At 36.8% G+C, this 22,649-nt stretch overlaps 3 protein-coding genes across 7 annotated transcripts; 2 read left to right on the top strand and 1 right to left on the bottom strand.

Annotated features, from left to right (window-relative positions):
• The first annotated feature begins 1,099 nt into the window (after positions 1-1,099).
• On the top strand, positions 1,100-5,914 carry LOC110429256 (Ribosomal protein S5/Elongation factor G/III/V family protein). 4 transcript variants are annotated; one of them, XM_021445196.2, is made up of 4 exons: positions 1,100-4,482; positions 4,654-4,758; positions 4,854-5,043; positions 5,545-5,914. In XM_021445196.2, exon 1 carries the CDS (start codon positions 1,385-1,387, stop codon positions 4,466-4,468), a length of 3,084 nt encoding a protein of 1,027 aa, XP_021300871.1. In that variant the 5' UTR covers positions 1,100-1,384; the 3' UTR covers positions 4,469-4,482; positions 4,654-4,758; positions 4,854-5,043; positions 5,545-5,914. The 4 variants fall into 4 exon arrangements, with proteins under 4 accessions (XP_021300871.1, XP_021300869.1, XP_021300867.1 ...); XM_021445194.2 differs by having other exon boundaries at positions 1,101-4,758; XM_021445192.2 differs by having other exon boundaries at positions 1,101-4,809; positions 4,903-5,043.
• Positions 5,915-6,254: 340 nt separating this feature from the next.
• Positions 6,255-9,648, top strand: LOC110429257 (putative pectinesterase/pectinesterase inhibitor 51). Its single transcript, XM_021445197.2, has 2 exons — positions 6,255-7,452; positions 8,772-9,648. The coding sequence occupies exons 1-2, from the start codon at positions 6,390-6,392 to the stop codon at positions 9,455-9,457; spliced, it is 1,749 nt and encodes a 582-aa protein (XP_021300872.1). The 5' UTR covers positions 6,255-6,389; the 3' UTR covers positions 9,458-9,648.
• A 2,341-nt stretch (positions 9,649-11,989) lies between these two features.
• On the bottom strand, positions 11,990-17,807 carry PGSIP1 (plant glycogenin-like starch initiation protein 1). Of its 2 annotated transcripts, none has more exons than XM_021418775.1 (5): positions 17,717-17,807; positions 17,135-17,236; positions 14,996-15,202; positions 13,548-14,176; positions 11,990-13,139 (listed from the first exon to the last, which is right to left on the bottom strand). In XM_021418775.1, exons 2-5 carry the CDS (start codon positions 17,227-17,229, stop codon positions 12,109-12,111), a joined length of 1,962 nt encoding a protein of 653 aa, XP_021274450.1. In that variant the 5' UTR covers positions 17,230-17,236; positions 17,717-17,807; the 3' UTR covers positions 11,990-12,108. The 2 variants fall into 2 exon arrangements, with proteins under 2 accessions (XP_021274450.1, XP_021274451.1); XM_021418776.2 differs by having other exon boundaries at positions 17,723-17,788.
• Between the last annotated feature and the right edge of the window lie 4,842 nt (positions 17,808-22,649).

The following is a 22,649-nucleotide window of genomic DNA, read 5'->3' as shown; positions in this document are numbered from 1 at the left end:
TTTGACACATCTTAAAATAAAAAAATTAACATTAATCTCAAACATAAATATTAAGGTAAAATATTCAGATATTTTTAAATTTTAATTAAAATTACTTAAAAATTTATTAATTTTTAAAATAAATATTTTATCCCAAACATTTAAACTATGTTAATATTAAATATAAAATATTTAAAATATTTTTTATCTTTTTCCTAATATATTTTTTTCAAGTTAATTGACTACATCCCTTTATACCAATCGATCACTCATGTTCACGCTGTACTCCTTTGAGAGCACCAAATCGATGCTTCCAAATAAGCATCTAAGGAAGCATTAGAGCTCCCAAAGAAAGAGAGCCCCGATCGGGCTCTCCAATGGAGCCTCAAATTAGGCTCTTTTAAGGGAGAGCGAAATCAAGCTTCCCAAGGAAGTATTGGAGCTCCCTTAGAAAGCCTCAAATTGAGCTCCCAAGGGAGCATCGGAGCTCCCAAGGGAGCATCGGATCTGTTGCTCTTTTGAGAGCCTTGATCGGGCTCCCCAAGGAAGCACTAAGGAATTCGATCTCCGGTCGAACGTGATCAAAAGTTTTTTAAATAAAATTATAATTTATTTAATAACAACTTTTAAAACTAATAAAAAGTAAAAATATTTTAAAAATATTATCATGATGTGTCTAATAAAAATATTTTTTTAAAATAAAGTATGTACTTTAAAAATTAATGGATTTTGTCTAATTTTGATTAAAATTTAAAAGCATTTGAATATTTACCTAAATGTTAAAATGGAAAAAAATTAAAAAACATTAAAAAAGATGAATAAAAAACAAAAATATTATAAAGTGATTATTACATTTTAATAGATAAGAACATGTACAAAAATATGTATTTGAATATTAAATTTATTAATTAATGTATGATTTTTTTTATAAAAAGTAAGGTTTAAATTTACTTTTTTTTCAATTATTATAAAAAAGGTATGAAAAAAATATATTATAATAATTATTATATTCGGTTTTTTTTTGTTCGATTCTCTTTCCCTCTCCATCCGAAAAGAGTTGACCGAAAATACACTTAATTCCTAATCCCCTAAAACTAAATTATGCAAGGATCTTAGCCCTGATCCCTTCGAAGTTCCAAACCCTGAAAAGAAGCCCAGCCCAGCCCAGCCGACTTACCCTTTCATTCTCTTGCAAACAGCAACGATTTCCTCTGTTTCTCGCGAGGCAAACATCCAGGTCAGTCCCCTTACAATTTTCTTTCCTTGCATAGCCTGGGAATCATTTACAAAAACCCAATTTTGTTTTTGTTTGGTTTTAAGATTCCCCAAATATTGTTCAGCAGATTTCTTTGTTATTTTCGCTCTGCTTCTTGTTGTTGTTGTTGTAACTCGGGGAAGAAAAAAAATGGGTGGCTCTGACACGGGAAAGATTAGAAATATATGTATTTTAGCACATGTTGATCATGGTAAAACTACATTGGCTGATCATTTGATAGCCGCCACGGGTGGCGGTGTACTTCACCCTAAACTAGCTGGTAAACTTAGGTATATGGATTATCTTGATGAAGAACAGAGGAGAGCGATAACAATGAAGAGTTCGTCCATAGCTCTACATTATAAAGACTACGAGATTAACCTTATAGATTCCCCTGGTCATATGGACTTTTGTAGTGAGGTGTCAACAGCTGCGCGGTTGAGTGATGGTGGATTGGTTTTGGTTGATGCTGTTGAGGGCGTTCATATTCAAACTCATGCGGTTCTGCGTCAGTCTTGGATAGAGAAGGTTACCCCATGTTTAGTTCTTAATAAAATTGATAGGTTGATATGTGAGTTGAAGTTGAGTCCTATAGAAGCTTATAATCGGTTATTGAGGATTGTTCATGAGGTTAATGGGATCATGAGTGCGTATAAGTCGGAGAAATATTTGTCTGATGTTGATTCGATACTTGCTGGCCCTTCTGGTGAGGTGACTGATGAGAATTTGGAGTCTATAGAAGATGATGAGGAGGATACTTTTCAACCCCAAAAGGGAAATGTTGCGTTTGTGTGTGCATTGGATGGGTGGGGCTTTACAATTAATGAGTTTGCTGAATTCTATGCTTCTAAGCTTGGAGCAAGTGCAGCTGCACTGCAGAAGGCCCTTTGGGGTCCTCGATTTTTCAATCCGAAGACCAAGATGATTGTTGGGAAGAAGGGACTAGGTGGAGGAAGTAAGGCTCGGCCGATGTTTGTGCAGTTTGTTCTTGAGCCACTTTGGCAGGTTTACCACGCTGCTTTGGAGCCTGATGGGGACAAAGGGATGCTTGAGAAAGTGATTAAATCTTTTAATTTGTCTGTGCCTCCTCGTGAACTGCAGAATAAGGACCCAAAGATCTTACTTCAAGCTGTAATGAGCAGATGGCTTCCTCTGTCAGATGCAATTTTGTCAATGGTGGTGAAGTGTATGCCAGATCCAATTGCTGCCCAATCTCTTAGAATTTCACGCTTGCTTCCCAAAAGAGAAATTCTTGATAAAGGGGTGGACTCTAATGTGGTTGAAGAGGCTGATTTTGTGAGAAAATCAGTTGAAGCTTGTGATTCTAGCCCTGAAGCACCATGTATTGCATTTGTATCCAAAATGTTTGCCATCCCGACAAAGATGCTACCCCAACGTGGTCCACATGGGGAGATTTTAAACAATTTCAATGATGAAGGTGGAAGCAATGAATCAGATGAGTGCTTCCTTGCATTTGCTAGGATATTTAGTGGGGTTCTTACATCAGGACAAAGAGTTTTTGTGCTTTCAGCTTTATATGATCCATTGAGAGGGGAATCGATGCAGAAGCATGTGCAGGAAGCTGAATTGCACTCCTTATATTTAATGATGGGTCAAGGTCTGAAACCAGTGGCCTCAGCAAGGGCAGGGAATATTGTGGCAATCCGTGGACTTGGTCAACACATACTAAAGAGTGCAACTCTTTCATCCACAAGAAACTGTTGGCCATTCTCAAGTATGGCATTCCAAGTTGCCCCCACCCTGAGGGTTGCAATTGAACCAGCTGATCCAGCAGATATGGGTGCTCTTATGAAAGGACTGAGGCTTCTGAATCGAGCAGATCCATTTGTGGAGGTCACTGTTTCATCTAGAGGGGAACATGTGTTAGCTGCTGCTGGGGAGGTTCATCTAGAAAGATGTGTAAAAGATTTGAAGGAGAGATTTGCGAAGGTGAGCCTGGAAGTCTCTCCACCTCTTGTGTCATATAAAGAGACCATTGAGGGTGATTTATCTAATCCTTTGGAGGATTTGAAAAGATTGAGTGCTAGCTCAGATTATGTTGAAAAAATGACTCCAAATGGAAGATGTGTCATCCGCGTTCAAGTCATGAAACTTCCACCTACACTAACTAAGGTGCTTGATGAAAGTGCAGATTTGCTCTCAGATATTATTGGAGGTAAACCAGGGCAGAGTGGTAAAGGCTTGGAAATACATAGATCGAATGTGGGGGAAGCTGAGAATCCAACTGAAGTACTCAGAAAACGCATAGTTGATGTTTTGGAAGGTGATATTTTGTGTGGAAATGAAAATGACAAGGATCAGGGTGAGAAATGCAAAGGTAAGTGGCTTAAGTTTCTTAGGAGGATCTGGGCACTTGGTCCAAGGCAGGTTGGTCCTAACATCCTCTTCACTCCAGATTACAAAAGGAAGAATAATGATGGCTCTGTTCTGATATGTGGTTCCCCTCATGTATCTCTAAGATTGGGGTTTGCTGACAATTCTAGTGCTGGTGATATGGCTGCTGTGACATCTTCAGAACTAACTAAACCACTCTACACAGAGGTGGAGAGCCTTGAAAGTAGTGTGATGTCTGGATTTCAACTAGCTACTGCAGCTGGCCCCTTATGTGATGAACCAATGTGGGGACTAGCATTTGTTGTTGAAGCTTATATCTCTTCCTTAACTGGGCAGGCCAGTGAATCAGAACCTGACCAACAGCCTGAGCAGTATGGTCTCTTTACTGGACAGGTAATGACAGCAGTCAAGGATGCCTGTAGAGCAGCTGTGCTTCAGAGGAAACCTCGGCTTGTTGAAGCCATGTACTTTTGTGAGTTGAATACTCCAACTGAATATTTGGGCCCTATGTATGCTGTGCTTGCTCGGAGGCGAGCCCGAGTGTTGAAGGAAGAAATGCAGGAAGGCTCTCCACTTTTTACTGTGCATGCTTATGTGCCAGTTTCTGAAAGTTTTGGTTTTGCGGATGAGTTAAGGAGATGGACATCTGGGGCTTCTAGTGCACTTCTCGTCCTTAGCCATTGGGAAGCACTTCCTGAGGATCCTTTTTTTGTTCCCAAAACAGAAGAGGAGATAGAAGAGTTTGGAGATGGTTCTAGCGTTCTTCCAAATACAGCAAGAAAGCTCATTGATGCTGTGAGGCGGCGGAAGGGTCTCCCTGTAGAAGAAAAAGTAGTTCAGCATGCAACAAAGCAGAGGACACTAGCTCGTAAAGTGTAAAAGTTGTTCAGAAGGCACGCTATTATCTCCAAATACATAGCCTATAGAACAATATAATCATTCACAATTTTCAATATGGTTGATCATCAAATTTTGTCTTACTATTTTCATTCTTGAAAGCAATGTAGCACACTCTTTTAAAATGGAATTTTAGCTGTGAACATTGATGATTTGTTCTTGTGCAGGTAGTAGTTGTTTGAAGTTCTTCCACTTCTTCACCACTAACTTGCTTTTCCCTTTTTCATTTTCTTGGAGAGGAGCTATCCTCCTATTGTTTGTTCTGCAAGAAGGTCAAACCGCAACCTCTATGGAGCATATTGTTTCTTATTCTGATTTTGCAGGTGTTTACAGTTTACCTCTCATTTAAGTTTTTTTTTTTTATCAGATAAATCTAAGTAATGTAGTACATTCTGTACTATTTCTCCCATGAACAGTGGTGAAGATACAGTCTTGGCCTTTTTGCTGGTTCTCCTGATTATGGAGCTGGGCAATTAAAAACAATATGGTATGGTGAGCAAGTTGCTGGTAAAGAAGAGGAAGCAAATCTTGCATCACTTCTTTGCTTGCTGTTGCAGGTACCATTCTACAATAATTAGGTTGCATTTGAATGATCTATCCATTTGGCTATTTATTTCACATTTATCTATTTTTACTCAATAACCTGTTAAATGTAACACTTTTCAACGGCTATAAATTAACTCATTGACCCTCATAAAAATTCACAAAAACATTTTCTAAGTTTTAACTAAATATCATCACGGTTTAATTAATTGCTTTTGTTATATAAATATATTGAATTAAATTTTAATATATTGTTTTTAACTTTTTGGCATTAAAAATTTGTAAGATATCAATATTATAATTTTTTAATAAAAAAATTATTGAAAAATATATTAAAGTTGGTTTTAATTAATATAAGTGAAAGTCAAATGTGGACAACGAATTAGTGATGGAGGAAAAATTGTAATCGAAAATTATATACATAAATTTTGTGTTACTCAACCTAGTTAGCAAGCAAATGTACATAAATTTTGGCAATAGGCATGACCCGTGAGTGGTGCACGTGTGAAGTGTAGCGTATTAACGGCGAAGATTTCATTCCAAAGGATGATGAGAAGGAAGTCGAGTGGACAGAGAAGCGGATCCATTAGGCCTAAGCAACGCCCAGCCCCATCCCGGACTCACGCAATAAAAATAGTAATTTATTTGTTGCCCGCACTCTTCCTCTTTCTCTGTTCATAGTAACTTTGTTGTTATTGTTAGTCCTATTTTGGATCTGGCACCAAAAATTTCCAGGCTCGAAGCAAGCACTGATCATTGTCCGTCTCCCTCTCTTCTTATTAGACAGTCTAGACCAACTTGCTGTAATAAACATTAAACAGTAGAGACCAATTCCTTTGTTTCCTACGTTAAATTAGTAATATGCACGAAACAAGCCTCTTTTTTTTCTCTCTCTCCATTTCCATTTTAAGACCATTATTATTGTTCATACTTGATAGATACAAATAAGAAAACCACTATCACCACTCCCTCATTTACTCTCTTCCATGCCCTCTCCTCTGTCCTCCCGACTATCTTTCGGATATTTCGGCCCAATCAATCTAAAGATCTCGTGACAGTAAATGGCCACGCCTTCCGTTTCCACCAACATCCTCCCCTACCCCTTAGCCTATAATCCTACCATTCCGAAAAATCCAAAATCAAAATTCCCGTGACTCTCAACTTAACTTTCCCTTCTCATCCCTCCCCGTGAATTCCCCTGTATTCGCTTTTCATCCCAAAAAAAGACAAATCCGAAAATTCTGAGTGTCCTATGTTGAGATTGCCTGATCACCACCAATTACTAACTTCCCAATAATTTCCAACCTCCCCAACACTACCAATTGTATATATTTATGATATATCCCCTAACCCAAACACTATGCCCGCATCTTTACCGCCCTTCTTACAACATTCTCACAGAAAACCTTCCAAAAAACCTCTTTGGAAATCCACTTGTTTGCTTCTATCAATGTCCACTCTTCTTCTCCTATCCCTTCTTTCCCTCACCCTTTTCTTCACCCTCTCTTCTTCCTCTCACAACCACCACGACCATCAAGACCCGCATTTATCGCCTAAAAGTTCCCCTGTTTCCACCCCTACCTCTTCGCAAATCCACCTTGCATGCCAATCCACTCGCTTCCCACAGCCATGTGAGACATCCCTGACACGATCCTCCAGTCTCCCTCCTAACCCAACCTCCCTCCAGATCATCCAATCAGCCATTGCCGTCTCTTCCGAAAACCTCAAAACCGGAAAATCCATGGTAAAATCCATCCTCGACTCCTCCAAAGGCAACCTTAACCGTACCAACGCCGCCACCACCTGCCTGGAAATTCTTTCATACTCAGACTACCGCATGAACTCAGCCAATGACGGATTGACACGTGGCAAGATCAAAGATGCGCGTGCATGGATGAGCGCGGCCCTGTGCTACCAGTACGATTGTTGGAGCGCCCTCAAGTACGTAAACGACACCAAATTGGTCGATCAAACGATGGCGTTTTTGGACTCTTTAACCGAACACAGCAGCAACGCGTTGTCCATGATGGTCTCTTACGATAATTATGGGAATGATATAGCCTCGTGGGCCCCTCCCAAAACGGAACGGGACGGGTTTTACGAGAACGGGTCCGGCGGGACGGACTTGGGGTTTAACGGGGGTTTTCCGTCGGACTTAAAGCCGGACGTAACGGTGTGTAAAGACGGGAGCGGAGGGTGTTACAAGGCCGTGCAAGACGCCGTTAATGCTGCTCCGGATAATGCAGAGACGACACGCCGTTTCGTGATACATATAGAGGAAGGGGTTTACGAGGAAACCGTTAGGGTTCCGTTTGAGAAGAAAAACGTGGTGTTTTTGGGGGATGGGATGGGTAAAACGATTATCACGGGTTCTGCAAATGTGGGGCAGCGTGGAATGACCACTTACAATTCGGCTACGGTCGGTAAGTACCCTCTTCTTTTTATTTTTAATCAAACCATAAATAATAATATGGATGTAATAACTTATTAGTACATTCATTTCATTTGTGCACTGTCAGTGTGTTCGATTCTCCGTTTGTTGCCCTTAAAATAGTAATTCCATTGCCTTTTTTTTTTTTTTACACGTAAAAGGCGGACATAGACTCTTGTAAAGCAATAATGTTGGAGTAGGATGATCAGATCAAGAGACGACCTGCCATGTTTATTTCAGTTGGAAAAGTATACCGCTAGGTAGACTTGGAGTCAGTCGAATTGTCCAAACTCATAAATGTGGAAAAGAGAAAGGAGCGGACTTTTCATTGTATATGAATAGTTTCAGACTACTTGACTTGACTTAAAAGTGATATTAGCTTTTGATGGGGTGGTGATAAGGAATGCTAGATTGGGCTCAATTGCTCTCTTTTTGTTAAAGAAAAGCAAGAATAGCTTCCACATCTGTGTAAATTTCTCATGTGCATACCCAATTCAATTCAATTCAATTCCTTTCCAAGGGTTTGACTAATTAATTCGTTAAGCTGAAACTAAAGTTTGGAAGCCAAAGTCAGTTTTTCAAAGAATTAGGAGTAGTGGTTACGCCTATATTTGACAAGTGTTAACTTTAGTTTTGAGGGTTATAAAAGATTGCTTTTACCATTATTTTGACCTTTTTTGTGCAAACCAACCACATGGTTTAGGTTCCTTATGTAGACAGGATTAACTTCTCTTTGGAATTGTCAGGGTGTTTGTTGTTTCTGTGTTATTATTTAAATATCTAACTTTGTTTAACATTTCTCCGTAATGCACTGACAAATGTGTAAGGTTGTGGGGACGAAGTTTCCACTTTGTTTTCCATAGAATTTCGCAGTTTCACATCTTAAAGTAACAGGGCGGGATCTTTTGATTTCTATGCATCTCTTCTCCTTAAGAACCAATCTCAAAGTTATTAAAGAGGTGATAATAAATAAACGACTTGTTTTGATTAATACAGATGCCAACTGGCTAGAATTGTATATATATTCAATTTCAATTCCATCTAAAGCTTTAATGAGATTGTGTCTAGATAGATGTTCATGATTTCCCTGAGCTTATATCACCCCCATTTTGAGCAAAATTTCTTGATTTAACTCATGAGTCTTGCTCACTCTTCTATACCAAAGAAGGTAGTAAGGTACCCTTTTTGTTTAGGCATTGGATATAATTATGGCAAATATATGAGTGAAGAATGAAGGTTAGTAAAGTAAGCCAAAGAATTTTATAATCAAACTCGTCATGCTATCTAATGTGTCGCATTGGCATGTTGCAGGAGTTCTTGGGGATGGATTTATGGCCAGTGGCCTCACAATCAAGAACACAGCAGGCCCTGATGCCCACCAAGCAGTAGCCTTCAGATCAGATAGCGATCTTTCTGTCATTGAGAACTGTGAATTCATAGGCAATCAAGATACTCTCTATGTTCACTCACTCCGCCAATTCTACAAGAAGTGCCGTATTCAGGGGAATGTGGACTTCATCTTTGGAAATTCTGCTACAGTATTCCAAGATTGCGAAGTTTTAGTTGCTCCCCGGCAGGTAAAGCCAGAAAAAGGTGAGAGCAATGCCATCACAGCTCATGGAAGAACCGATCCTGCTCAATCAACTGGTCTTGTTTTCCAGAACTGCTTGCTCAATGGAACTGATGAATACATGAGATACTACTATAGCAAGCCTAAAGTGCACAAGAATTTCTTGGGAAGGCCATGGAAGGAGTATTCACGGACAGTTTTTATAAACTGTGTCATGGAAGCTCTTATCACTCCGGAGGGGTGGATGCCATGGAGTGGTGATTATGCATTGAGAACACTTTTCTATGGAGAATTTGGGAATTCTGGACCAGGATCTAATGTGTCTACAAGAGTACCATGGAGTTCCCAAATTCCAGCACAGCGTGTTTATACTTATTCAGTCCAAAATTTCATTCAAGGAGATCAGTGGATTCCAACATCATCTTGATTTTTCTTTTCCCATATTGCCAAGAATCTTCTTGATTATTAAGTCAAAATCATTAAGATTGTAAAGCCAAGGAGAGTTTAGTCGATCATCGAATTTATCTGTTACAAACACTTTGGGTAGTATGTGTCATATTGCAATATTGCATATCCTATTATTACACAAAGAAAGGGTTTTACTTTCCCTTCCTATAACCTGGCTTTCTCCCTTTTTTTCTTTCTTATTTATTTTCTTGCTTAAATTTAGATTAGTAGAGCCTTTCTAGGAGGTTGTCCCAATTCACCAGCACTTGGCTGAACAACTTGGAGTGGGCATATACATTGATGGAGCAAGCAAGACAAGAGGGGCTGGGGGGGCCCATGGTTAGACAAGAATTCCATGTTAGCCTGGTAGTAATTGGGGTATGACATTGCCCAACTGTTTTTCTTGACTTGTAGGTAAAGTTGTTAGGGTGACACGGAAATCAAACCAAGTTGCAATTTTTGCATTGTGTAATTGTATTAGGTTGGCCGTTGCTTTACGCCTTTACCGCACATTCTTAGCAAGGATTCTGGCACCGCTAAAACGAATGCTACTCATTGGTGCAAAGACGGGGAACTGGTAAAAGGAGGCAGGAAGTCAGCATTGGCGCTCATTGAAATATATTGTGATTTGTGAAGTACGTTATTAGTTGGTGTCTATTTATATTAATTGAGATCATATTTATAAAAATTTATAATAATAATATTTTAAAAAAACTCTTAAATTATTTAAAAAAATTAATTAAATTATTTTTTATTTTAATAAAATTTTTATATTTTTATTTTTAAATTAAATAAATTTTTATAACTAATGATAGATTGTCTATTATTAATCAAAATATCATCTATTATCTTATACTCAAATAATGTTGACTTGGATGATGAAATGCTTATATAATCATATTATCATCTATCATGACATATCAACATAGCAAGTATAAGAAATTATTTAAATAAAAATAAGTATAAGATAAAATTTTAAAATAATTTAAAAATTTTTAAAATATTATGTCAAATTATAATTAATTTATCTTTTTTAAAATAATTTAAAAACTTGCAAAATATTATGTCAAAGTATAATTAATTTATCTTAAAAAATTGAGGAGAACAACGTATTAAACATTTTAACCAGTATGAATCATATAAAAAACACTTGAACTCGTTTAAAAAGAGAAAAAAAAAACAATAAATAAGGGCCATCTACAATAGATGTAAGCAGCCATATATTAAAAAGGACAATGGGGGAATTTCTTCTTGTATTTTGCTCACTTTTTCACGGGGGAAGTGTCGGTGTGGGCCTTACAGAAATAAGGTAATTCCATAGTGCAATGTCCTTTGTTGGCTAGAGAAAATGCTAATTGGAACATATGATATGGGCATGATTTCTTTCCTACAATTGATTCTCAAGTTCACATGAACCTCCATGAATATAAATCCAAACAAAAGGGAGATTGGCCCTATGTCTCTGTTGCTTTCACATGATGCAGAGAGGGCTAGTTTCCCACTCTTAATTCCTAAATTCATATGGCTTTATATACAACTAACTTTGATAATGGTCTTCACGTGTGCCCAACTGCCCAATGGTCTTTGGCTTAAAACATATACCCACACTCTTTTGGGGTTTGCCAAGAACCATACGTCAGGTTTTTACAATATGATGGGTAACATATGATTACCATTGTTGAAACTGGTATGGCAAAGCTAAACAACTTGTTGACAGCACACTCAAGGAATGGGCATTAAGGAACTCTTACGCAGCCACTTTGGGAAAAAAAAATGTCCTCTTCCACTAGACTTCTTTTATCTTTTGTATTTGCATTAAGAGCATTGTGGTTGAGTGCTAAGCATGAGATTGTGGCATGTCAGCTGTCATCACTTTTGATTCCCACAATCTCCCTTTCAGCTACTAGTGGATCTTAAAGGAATGGGCATTAAGGAACTCTTACGCAGCAACAACACTCGCTTCATATTTATCTCTTTACTCAATCTTTTTGGGTATATATATTTGGGGGTGGATGACATAATGGGTTCTGTATGATATATAGAGTTAAGTAGATGTCATGTGTGTCCACGGAAGCTCGGCAAAACAAGCCAGCCATGTGAAATTAGTAACTTGACCCCATATTCTTTAACTGTTTCAATGAGTATGCCAATGCTTACGGCCAACCATCTCTGAGGTTGATTATTCAATGCTTGAACACCAAGTTGGCATGGGCATTGGACACGCGTGACAGTTTCAATCCAATAGTTTTGTTGGACTATTGGCCTCTGGGTACACGTAACCAGCTTATTAGACAAAGGTAGTGAAAAATCAAGAATTTTTGTTTTTTTTATCTGAGGAAGAAGATTATTGGTTTTTGCGTTTTAGGTAAGAAATCATGTAAGAATTAATAAACTAAATACTTGAATGTTAATGAAAAATTAAGCAGTATATTTTCATATAAAATCCCCAATCGGTCTAATACGATTTGGGGAAAAAAAAAAAGGTTATTTCATCTATTATGCCCAAAACACATAATGGATCTAAACATGTTTATGAATAAAAAGAAATGAGAACCCAGTTTTAGAACTCTGTCATTTACATAAACAAGGCATGAAAATGATGAGGAAAAAAAAATAAGACTTAGAAACAACTCACAGCCCTGAGAGAGATGCCGTGTTGATTGCAGGTGGTGTTGGAACAAAAAATTTATCATTGGTCCAGTTGCTCTCACCCCAGTGTTTTAGCATTCCCTTCCAGGAACATACATTGTCGATACACTCCTTCAAACGCTTGTCCTGAACTTTGATTTTCCAATGGCCGTCAGTGAAATTTGCCTTCTCAGCTTGCCTTCTGTCAAATTCTAGTTGTGCTTTTTGCCTTGATCTTAACATGCAGAACTGGTGTAATTTCTCGGGCATTGCATCATGGACTTTCCACCACCTTTCATGGGCAACATCACTGGCGAACTCTAGCATTATATCCACATTCCAATTGCAATCGTAGTCCTTGAAGCACAACCATGGCTTTATACCTAGATAGTGAAGCACATACAGAATTGAAGGTTCAGCGCCGAAAAGGCGGGTTTTCTTTTGTTTAACCTCTTCGTCATCACCAATCCAAAAATGCTTCAAAAAGTTCATGTGTCGTGGGATCCGGTGCCACCATGTGAAAACCTCGTTTAAGTATCCCTGATCCCCACCGTTATAAGACTCAAACACATCAATGTGTTCCATCAAAAGCTCGAAGGTGCAATTTGAAGGTTCGATGACCATCACGCCGGAGTTAAATAGTGTGCCATTATTTCCAGTTGCTGATATTTCTGGCATCCCGAATAAGAAATCAATGTTTCGAAGGATAAGCAGATCCGCATCAATGAATATGATCTTGTCGTAATCTGTCAGCTGCCATAACCGGAACTTGCTGTAGTTCCATTCATTGTAAGCATCTTTTTCTGCTTTTGGATTCCTGATCCTCTGAATGGTCCGGACTTTCCATCCAGCTGCCTCAAGCCCACTCCTGTGATAAACACTGATCGTCTCATCTACAAGTATCACAAGGTCTCGCGTCGAGCCAGACAAGCGGATGCTTTGAGCTGCAGCTATAGCTCCACAAACATACACATGAGCTGAATGGAGAATTGTAGCATATGCTTCTCGCTTTGCATTCCCTGAATATAGTGGCTCTGTATTTTACATACTGTATTAGGCTTTTATAAAGTACTAGTGATGAAACATAAGAATCTCTAAATTCAGGTAATTGTACAATAGTTAGTTGGAGATATTTCTCTGGTAGGATGAGGCAATTGTTTTAAAACTATGAAAGCAAACTAGCTAAAGCAGATGACAGGAGCAATAATACAGCAGAAAATTTCTTTGGTTATGAATTTTTGAAAACAGGGATGCATCAAATGTTTGTGAGGTCAACTGCAGCTCACCTCCTTTCAGCTGTTAATTCATGCATTTATGGTTCAGTAGCATTTATGAACCATTAAAGCATGCTTTATTCTTTATGAGGGAAAACTATATACCGAAGAGCTACAAGAAAGGATATCAGAAGTTTGGAGGCATGTAAAAGCTGGATTAGAACTGACCTTTGACCCCCATAGGAAGTGCAAGTTCACAAGACCCAACTGGAAGCTGGAGCTTTTCTCTCAACACATTCAAGTCTGGTTTATATAACCAGACATTCTTTTCACGTGCTACGAGTTCCTTGCAAGTGAACATGTTTGGAATAGGAAAGCACTTTGAAACAAAAAGCACATGCACCGGATAAAAGCCCTTGGAGGAGGTTGCAAGACTAGCTGCTGCCAGCTGCAAATGCAGCCGAGCAACGTCCCTTGACCAATTCCCCTCATTTCTACAAGGAAGCTTGACAGCAATCAGATCAAGCCGTTTTCCAGGGACTTCAATCTTAGGTAGAGGCAGGCAAACTGGGACGTCTTCTTCTTGCTCCTCATCAATCCATTCTGGATATAAGGAATCCCAAGTTACATTCATGTCAGCATAGTCCAGATGCAGAACAATGTGGTTGGCATCAGGTATGAGGTGCTTCCAATGAGTGACTTCAGTAGTATTGAAGTTCAAAAGTCCAATTCCCTGGTAGTCATTCTGTTCCCCCATCTTCTCTATAGCTTTCATGACATCATCCCAGTTTGTATCTACATCTGATACATAACGAAAATCTGCTTCTCCCCATATCCACCTGTTCATAAAATTTCGCCTGCGTGGAATATACATTTCATTAATCAATGGTTCACCATTTGATTCCCTAAAATATCCAGTTTAGATTGCTAAAATGCCTTCACAATTTAACTTGGCTACAGTAAGTTACTGAGGGAGACATGCAGAAACCTATATACTAATGAGAAAAAAAAAATTTAGAGGGATTGAGAGAACCAACTGCTGAATTTGCATTGTCTATTTGTCTATAGTTTGAAGGAACCTTTATTTTAGAATAATAGAGGCTTGGATTAGAAATAGAAGGCCTAGATTTTCCAAACCCTCAATCCTCTCCTTACACAAGCATGATAAAAAGGTCCCCTTACTAGGCGCTGGCCAAACATTAATTCCTTGGGGGAAAAAGGAAAAGGGTTACTTGAATTATGACCTTAAAGCTAAGTCATAAACAAGGCATGGGTTAGTCATCATTAGCAGTAAAAGATGCCAGGAAGAATGTCAAGTTGAATGATTACTATAATTTTCCTCTAGTTTTCGAGGATTGACGAGTTATGAATAGAGCTCTAAAATACAGGACAGAGCTGAGCTGGTTACTATATTACAGATATTAACCATCAAAAGAAGTGTACGTGCTTGATGATCGCTTCAATGGTCAAATTAAAGCTAAATCATGCTTCAACAATTACAGCAAGATTTAAGAAGCCATGCAATACTATTACCGCATGAGGCCTTCATCGTAGTAATGAGCCTTATTGTGGTCATGGGGCAAACCAGTACTTGGATTGCATACCCAACTTCTATAAAGCTTCCATTAAAATCAGGGAATTGGGTAGCAAAACAGATGGAAGTAAGAGACACATACCGAGAACTTGCGCCTGATAGATGGTCACTGTGATAGACCTCTGGAGAGTACAAAAGTGTTACAAAAGTGCCACACACGATAATAACCAAGACAAGTTTCAGCAGAGGATATTTGCAGCATGAGTTCCGATCTTGGATTGGGATGTGGAAAGGCTTCTCAACACCTTTTACTTTATTTTTATTTAACCTCCTTTTGTATATTGCCTCACTGCAATGAGTGTAGAGTTTGAGAAAAAACATAAGATATTGTAAAAGATTAAAAAAAAAAACTAAAGTAGCAAAGAATGAAAGCATTCTGAAGAAAATGAGCAAGGACTAAAAACTTCCTTATCTGCAGATGAAATAAAGCCTTTGTATAACATGTAAAACAAACGGTTTGTGGATAACCTGAAGGATGAATCATGTATAGGTAGAAAATGGATGGGGACTTGGGGTTAGGAGTTTCTATGCCTCATCATGCTAACTTCAAAGACCAAAGGGTACAATGTGGTTGGGTAATTTTCACTTGATGCAAGTACTGTATCAGGGAGGTTGGTCTATCAGGTCACTCTTAATGACTACTTGTATAACAATACCAAATTAAGGACTAATTTTGATTCTCTATCAAATAGCTCTTGCCCTTACCACGCTCTTCGACAGAAATACGGATGAACAACGCAAATGGCAGTATCAAAGTTGGGAGCAAGAAAGAGAGAGGTAAAACAAAACTGAAACAAATCGACTTGGTGTAGACTACAGAGCGCAGACACTTCTGCATAGAGGAATAATCCTATGTTTCTCTGCTCCACATGAATATAATGTAAGGAATTGATAAAGAATTGCTCCAAAATTACACCAATATAATATAAGACCCGACCATCTAAATTTGTAATTTATTAAATAAAATCAATGTGGTATGTTGTCAGTTCACATTGATTTATATGTGGTAGATTGAAATCTTCTGTTGGTGACTTTCTATTTGCAATTTCAGATGTGACCTATTGACGAAATTGAAGTCTTATCTTTCAATTATAAGAGAAGTGCCCCTCACCATCCTAAAAGCAAATCATCCTAACAAAACCTAGAAAAAAAAATGACAACATAGAACCTGACACAAAACTTGAGCCTAAAGTTTTATCTTTCAATCCTTGTACTTATATTTTTAATCCCTGAGTTAAGAAAGGATATGAAGGAGTTGATAGAAAAGATCTACCTAGAGGGACATTCCACAATTCTCCTCTGTTAAGTCAATTTGGACCCATGATTTGATCCTAACCCTATTAAACATGCCAATGGGACAAGAACTTAAGCAAGCTTAGTAGAGATTCGAATTCGGACATTGAATAAGGATGAATACTAACAAGCAAGCAACCTGCATTTCTGATAGCCAGAACAGTTGGTTAATTATAATTCCAGGCCTGCCCTATTTTAATTAATTTGAGGTTTCAATGCAGTGGAAAACATTCTAGTTCCTCCTTCATTGGGCAAAAATAATTAAATCTCTGAAAGGTAGGTCTTCAACAACCTCATCATTAATTAAACAGCAGGTAAACTGGAAGATTTATATTTAAAACATGACTTGCGACTAAAGCAAAGATCTAAGTTCACCAATCAATATCTTGCAAAGCTGAAGCAATCCCTTAGAAGCCTCTACTCTAATGTAAATATTAGCAGTGATTTTGACATTTGTACCTCAGTGGGCATATTTTTGACAAAAAGAAAACACCATAATTAAAAGCAGCCCCCCGTTGGTCAATAATTGGAAACAAAGGTTCAGAGTTGTAGACCAATGAGCTTCCGGTTTTGCTAATAACCAATAAGAACAAAGATTCTTTCGTAATTCTTGAGAAACTGAGATTGACCTTAAAAGCTCAGGTTTCTGGATAAAAGGGTTTTCAATGTTACATAGTAAAGGATTCATGCAACTTAGTAACCTGAGAAGCTAAAGATTGCTGAATTATATCAAACTCAAGGCTATTTGCTTACTTTGTTTACTCAAATCAGAGTATAAGCTAGAAATACAGCAATATTGTAACCAAAGGGATTTTCCACGACGAATTCTGAATATATTGTAATTTGGCCCTATAGTATCTTATATTGATCTAAACAGCGAGGACAGTATTACAGAAAACTGGAAATTCCAATGAAAGAAACAACTCACATTGATGCAGATAACCGGTGTCTAGTCTCGACAGAACCAGGTGAGTTTCCCATAACTCCTCTCATTTCTAAGCTGTTAGCAACAGGAGCATGCATGCAGCATCTGATCCACAAAGAATGGCAAAAAAAATAAAAGAAGAAGAAGAAGAAGAAGCAATTAGCTCCAAATCTATGGGGAAAGCCTCTGTCATAGACCATAGCAAAAAGAAAATAAAATGCAGAAAGTGAAGAAACAAACAATGAAAACACAAGGGAAACGTAGCAGAAGCAAACATAATGATAATATAAGGACCAACTAAAAAGTGATATAATGAAGGAAAGGGCCAAGAAAATCATTATGAAGCACTAAGATACCAATCAACTTAGTTCTTTTTTTTTTTTCTTTGGATAATTATACTAATAAACTTCATGATGAGAGGATTCAAAGGGATAAGAAGAAATGTAAAAAGCATGGTCTTCTTTTGCAATGAATAACTTTGCAAAAAGAAAGAGAAATGAAGCAGTCGTGTTCCTAATCAAGCAAACCAGAGGCAAGTAAACAGTCAAAAACAATGTTCAGGCAGAGAAAGAGAGAGAGCAAAACCTAAACCTATGATCTTTGGTTCTTTAGTCTTGACAGAGAGATGAAGGAAGGCTAGCTGGCCCTGAAAACCAAAGAAGGCAATGGAGGCAATATAGACTAGAGTAACGTCTATTTGAATTTTTCTATTATTTACTTCGGTTTTCAATACTCATTTTGATTTCTTACCAACTTTTTTATTTTTTAATTTTTATATTATGTATCATAATTTTCTTCATTTAATTTTTTTGTTTTTATAGATTTTTGGTTTTTACCAATTTGGCTATGGGGCTCCACCATAACTACTTACACCCATCATGCACTTCTTTACCACACGAGTTCCATTTCCACAAGAAATTAAAGGGTTCTCCACTGCTTTCCCTTTTTCCTTTTCTTCATAATTTGTCCCTCCATCTCTTCTTTAAAAAGTCTAGGGGAAGAAATATATCTGTGCATTGCTTAAGATTTGCCTTAAATTAATTCCCCTTGTGCTTTCTTTCTGCCCTCTTCTCTTTACTATTCCAATAGTCTTCTTTCTTTTAACTAACAACTAGAAAGACACTAATTATTACATTTTTACGATGTATGATGTACAATTGTAATGAACATATAATTTTGCCGTTACAAGTGTTAAATGGTTTTCACTTTGATACATATATTTATCTAGTAATGTAGACATTGAGAGATAATAAACTCTTTTTATTTTTTTTTAAAATTATTCTATTTACACATGTCAAGATTTGCAGTAAAGCCCATTGCTAGGGTGAACTATATCTGTGAAGGATGAGTTTGTTGAAGTTAAATTTTGGACGCATTAACTTTCAATTAGATTCCCTGCGCTGAATGATGAAAATCTCCAATTTACAGTGCCACCAAATGAAACTGAATCATGACACGTGTTTTTGTTAATCAGTGCTGAAATGATTTCTGGCAAATTAATTGTGATCTTCATCGATCCTGCAGTTACAAACAAGTTTATCATATGCTTTAAGAGTAGTTGACAGGTTAGGTTAATGAAAATAACTAGTTTGGTTGATGATGGATTAAGGGTTAAGATGATCAAATGTCTCAATCACAGTAACAAATTAAGGAAAAACTAATTAAAATTCAGCCCCAGATTAGCATGACTGTTAATCCAATCTGCCAGTAAAAGTAGTTAACTTCACTTTTAATTATTTATCTCACTAGACATCACCATTTTTGTTCCAGTTCTCGACAACCACATAAAATCCCTTTCTCCTTTCTTAACATTGATCTGTTTTTGGAGCATTCAGAGGTTGGTGTCTTGTTTAGTGGAAGGGGTGCCCTCCGACACCTAATTCACAGCCCTTGAATAACAACATTAACTAATTTTTTTATTCTATTACTGTTCGAGTCTTCCATTTTCTTATTGCAAAAGTCATATCAATAATGGGGGAAAGCGTATAGGTTTAAGGGTCTTATCATTAGCTATTTCACCAAACACAGCCCTATGAGGACTAGTCAAATGTATGATTAATTCCTTTATCGAAACAAAAAGAATTATATATATATATATATGGTTAATTAGCTGATTAATTAAAACGAAGATTAGAAATTAATTAAGTGAAGCATTGTCCCAAGAATCCGCAACCTTTTCCTCTTATATTCTTTGCATCCAAGGAAAGAGATTTTCTAAACAATATATAGTTTGGAGATAATGCCAAGAAGTTAAAGAAACAAACAAATCAATGGTGTAGATTGAAGATAATCATGCCAATAAGAGATATTTAACTTTTAAGTTTAATAAAGGTTCCAATCAACCAAAACCCAAACGTGGCGCAATGATGTAACTACACACTTTTGTGTATCGAGAAAAAGAAGGTGGGACTTCTTTGTATGATGGAAGCCTTGCACCCATCGCTACGTATCTCTCTGTTACTCCATCCCATGCAATTAGATGCAATACAAAACCATTTTCAAAGAATATAATAAGTTTTGGTGAGAAAAGTAATTCTTGATTAATATATCCTAACATTACATTTAGAACAATTTATTTATCGTAGAATTTGTTCTAAAGAAAACAAATCAAATAGCCGATGGGTGAATGGATAGCTACGGAATAGTAGACGTCACAACGTATATGTATTTTGCAGTTGAAGCCAAGAAAAGTGATGATGGAAGGCTAGGATTTGGCGCACAGGGTTAGCATTGGCTGCAGCCCTGCCTTAACATATGATGGGAAAAACAAGTGAATGATGATGATCCCAAGACAAATGTACTTAAAAGTTGGGTATCTGTCTCATTTTGATATTGATGTTAAAGCTTGGACCGCTTGATAACTCAGTCCTACTGACAATAAAATATATCCACCCTAGCTAAAACCCCAAACCTAAAATCTTAACTATTGTACTTTGCAAATTAGGACGGATGACCTAAATGGGTGTACCTTTATGGCTTTTTTGACAAGGGTTTTTGGAGTGTGGACCTCCTTTCCTTGCCTCACAATTAAAATTCTTGTGATGATGAATAATAACACATTACTACAAGCAGAATTAATTAAGTTGAAACCATTTGCTTTGTGCCTCTTACACTTAATTAGCAACAACTATGTATTGAAAGCAACATTGAGATTCTAAACTCAAGTAACAATGGTGAGCCACAAAACTACATATACATAATACTAGCACGCATTCACATTTTGACTTACATTTTAAGGTAGAAAATCATAGTAAATAAGCATCAATTAATAGGGTGTACGATAGTCGACAATTGGAAATTGGAAAGTGCTTAATTGGCTTTTTGGTCAAGTGGGAGAATACTTCACTGAAAAAGAAGCTACTTTGCGAGTCAAATATGAGAGCTTTGGAAGGGTAGGATTAGGCCAATATCCTGTTCTCTTTTAGGCAAAATTTGGAACAGCGAGTGATCAGTTTCCCCACTTTGTTTGCATATGTAAAGAGTTTCCTCACTTTTACCTTAAGTCACCGCCCACATCTTGCGGCGCCCTCACTCTCTTCGCTCTTGCATGCTTTGGCATGCAAAATGTTTCCTTGCTTTCCAATTTAGATTTCCTCGAGAGTTGGAGTGGTTGCACAGTAAACCGTGTTTGGAGATAAAGAGAGCCTGAGGCAGGCTGCCAGACTATTCCTGGTGCTCTTGCTTGGGTGTCAATCATACAAAGAGCAGTATAAAAGTTAGCATCATCGTTCAGCATTCAACCAAGCTGATCCCTGATTCTCAAGTCATCAGCGAGCTAAAGCTAATGCTGCCAGGTGATAGTGTAAAAGTTAAGTGAAAGTATTAAAAGAATATTAAGAAATGGATCAGACTCTTACCAAGCAACACCAACAACACAACATTAGGAGTTAGAACCAAAGGAAAGAAAGGACAGAATTATATGTTCACGTGTCATGGATAGCATATGTGATAACTCTATTATATAGAATTATCTTATACATCTTTAAAACTTAAAATTGAATTAAATTTTGTAATTTTAAGTAATTCTTAGATAATTTTATGCTTAGTAGTAGTAATTTAATTTATATCATGGCATTTATCATTTATGCAATTTTAATGAATTTCTTGTTAAAATCCCTCATTTCAGCTTATAATTAATTGATTTTTTGATATTCAAATATGTACAAGGACTTGGAACTCAAATGACAAAAGATGGTGCAAGTAACTTGAAAAAGGCCTCCGAACATGCTGTAATATTTTCAGCATAACTTGTGTTACAGACCTCCAATCAACATTATTTTTGAACCTACAGAAAGATAAGAGGAAAAGCTATAACTTTAATGTTTAACACTTCACTTAGTTCTGAAAGAATTATGGTCAAAAATGCAGAAGAAATTGATTGACTGCAGCAGATTGCAGTCAATGTTGACAGAAGCTTGGGCGCCTAGGCGCTGAATGCACTGTTCAGCATGTTAAAACAAGCTACAAAACAGAACCTTAGGTGCCTAGACACTGACACGTAATTCTGCACATTTTAGCCACTCGATTTTATATTAAATAGCCATCAAAAGGAGTATAAATATAATCATTTTTTAAGGTTGAAGGGGGGACTTTGAAGGACCAACTCCAAAAGCAAAAAAGAGCTTTCCACAAGGAGAAAAGAAGAGGAAAAATTTTGAAAAAAAACTTAGACAAAGCTACACCAAAAGAATTTTCTCTCACTAGTTTTATTTTTCTCTCTCTAAATCTCATTGTATAAATACTTAGTTTAGTTGAAATTTTATTATGGGCTATTAAAATGTTAAGCTAAACTTTTTTTTCTAGGATTATAGTAGATGTTAATGTATAGTTTCGATGCTTGATTGACTATTACTTGTTTTTATGAAACATTTAGTATTTATTCAAATCTGCACTTATTTACCTTTTTATTGACCGATCACTAATAGGATGCGTATGAGTTTTTAGATAATATTTGACAAAGTTAGTCTAAAAAGATAATGGTTTGGGTAATATATAATCATTGCAATTAGGAATTAATTGGGTGATTTGTTAATAGGGTAGACATACACCTATTAACCATGTACAATCACTTTATAAGACCTATACTTAAGGAACTTAGTTTAATTAATTAGCTATAGACATATAAAGTATTAAATTAAGTTAAGCCATTGTATGATATCTCAATAGAGAATTGTACATACTTAAGGATCTTAGGTTAACATTAGTTTTCTATAAAAATAGATAATTAGTCAATCTTAAATTCAAATAAAGCATTAATTGAAACCATAATTCTAGGTACTTCCCCATTGTTCTCCAATTGAATTTACTTGAAATTTTTTTTTTTAACTTAGTTCATTAGTTTAGCCTTGCTACTTTAATTTTCATTTTCAATTAATTTTCAAACTAGATTTATTTAGATTGCCCAATTTTAGTAATTAACAAAAATTTAAATATAATTCATGTGGAGAAGATAACTTACTCACTATTATATTACTTATCGATCATGTGCACTTGCATGATGTTTTGCTAATTTGATAAA

The sequence above is a fragment of the Theobroma umbraticum genome, unplaced genomic scaffold (genome assembly GCF_002168275.2).
Source record: "Theobroma umbraticum cultivar Fairchild unplaced genomic scaffold, ASM216827v3 scaffold_44.0, whole genome shotgun sequence".
Taxonomy (NCBI): Eukaryota; Viridiplantae; Streptophyta; class Magnoliopsida; order Malvales; family Malvaceae; genus Theobroma; species Theobroma umbraticum.
Note: the sequence above shows the minus strand (reverse complement) of the source record. Positions and strands in the feature narration are given on the sequence as shown.

Coding starts and splice junctions, on each gene's coding strand:
- LOC110429257 (XM_021445197.2), top strand. CDS start 6,390: ATGCCCGCATCTTTACCGCCCTTCTTACAACATTCTCACAGAAAACCT. Junction 7,453..8,771: donor TTACAATTCGGCTACGGTCG/GTAAGTACCCTC, acceptor GGCATGTTGCAG/GAGTTCTTGGGGATGGATTT.
- LOC110429256 (XM_021445196.2), top strand. CDS start 1,385: ATGGGTGGCTCTGACACGGGAAAGATTAGAAATATATGTATTTTAGCA.
- PGSIP1 (XM_021418775.1), bottom strand. CDS start 17,229: ATGCATGCTCCTGTTGCTAACAGCTTAGAAATGAGAGGAGTTATGGGA. Junction 15,203..17,134: donor CACCGGTTATCTGCATCAAT/GTGAGTTGTTTC, acceptor CACTCATTGCAG/TGAGGCAATATACAAAAGGA. Junction 13,140..13,547: donor ACTTCCTATGGGGGTCAAAG/GTCAGTTCTAAT, acceptor TGTAAAATACAG/AGCCACTATATTCAGGGAAT.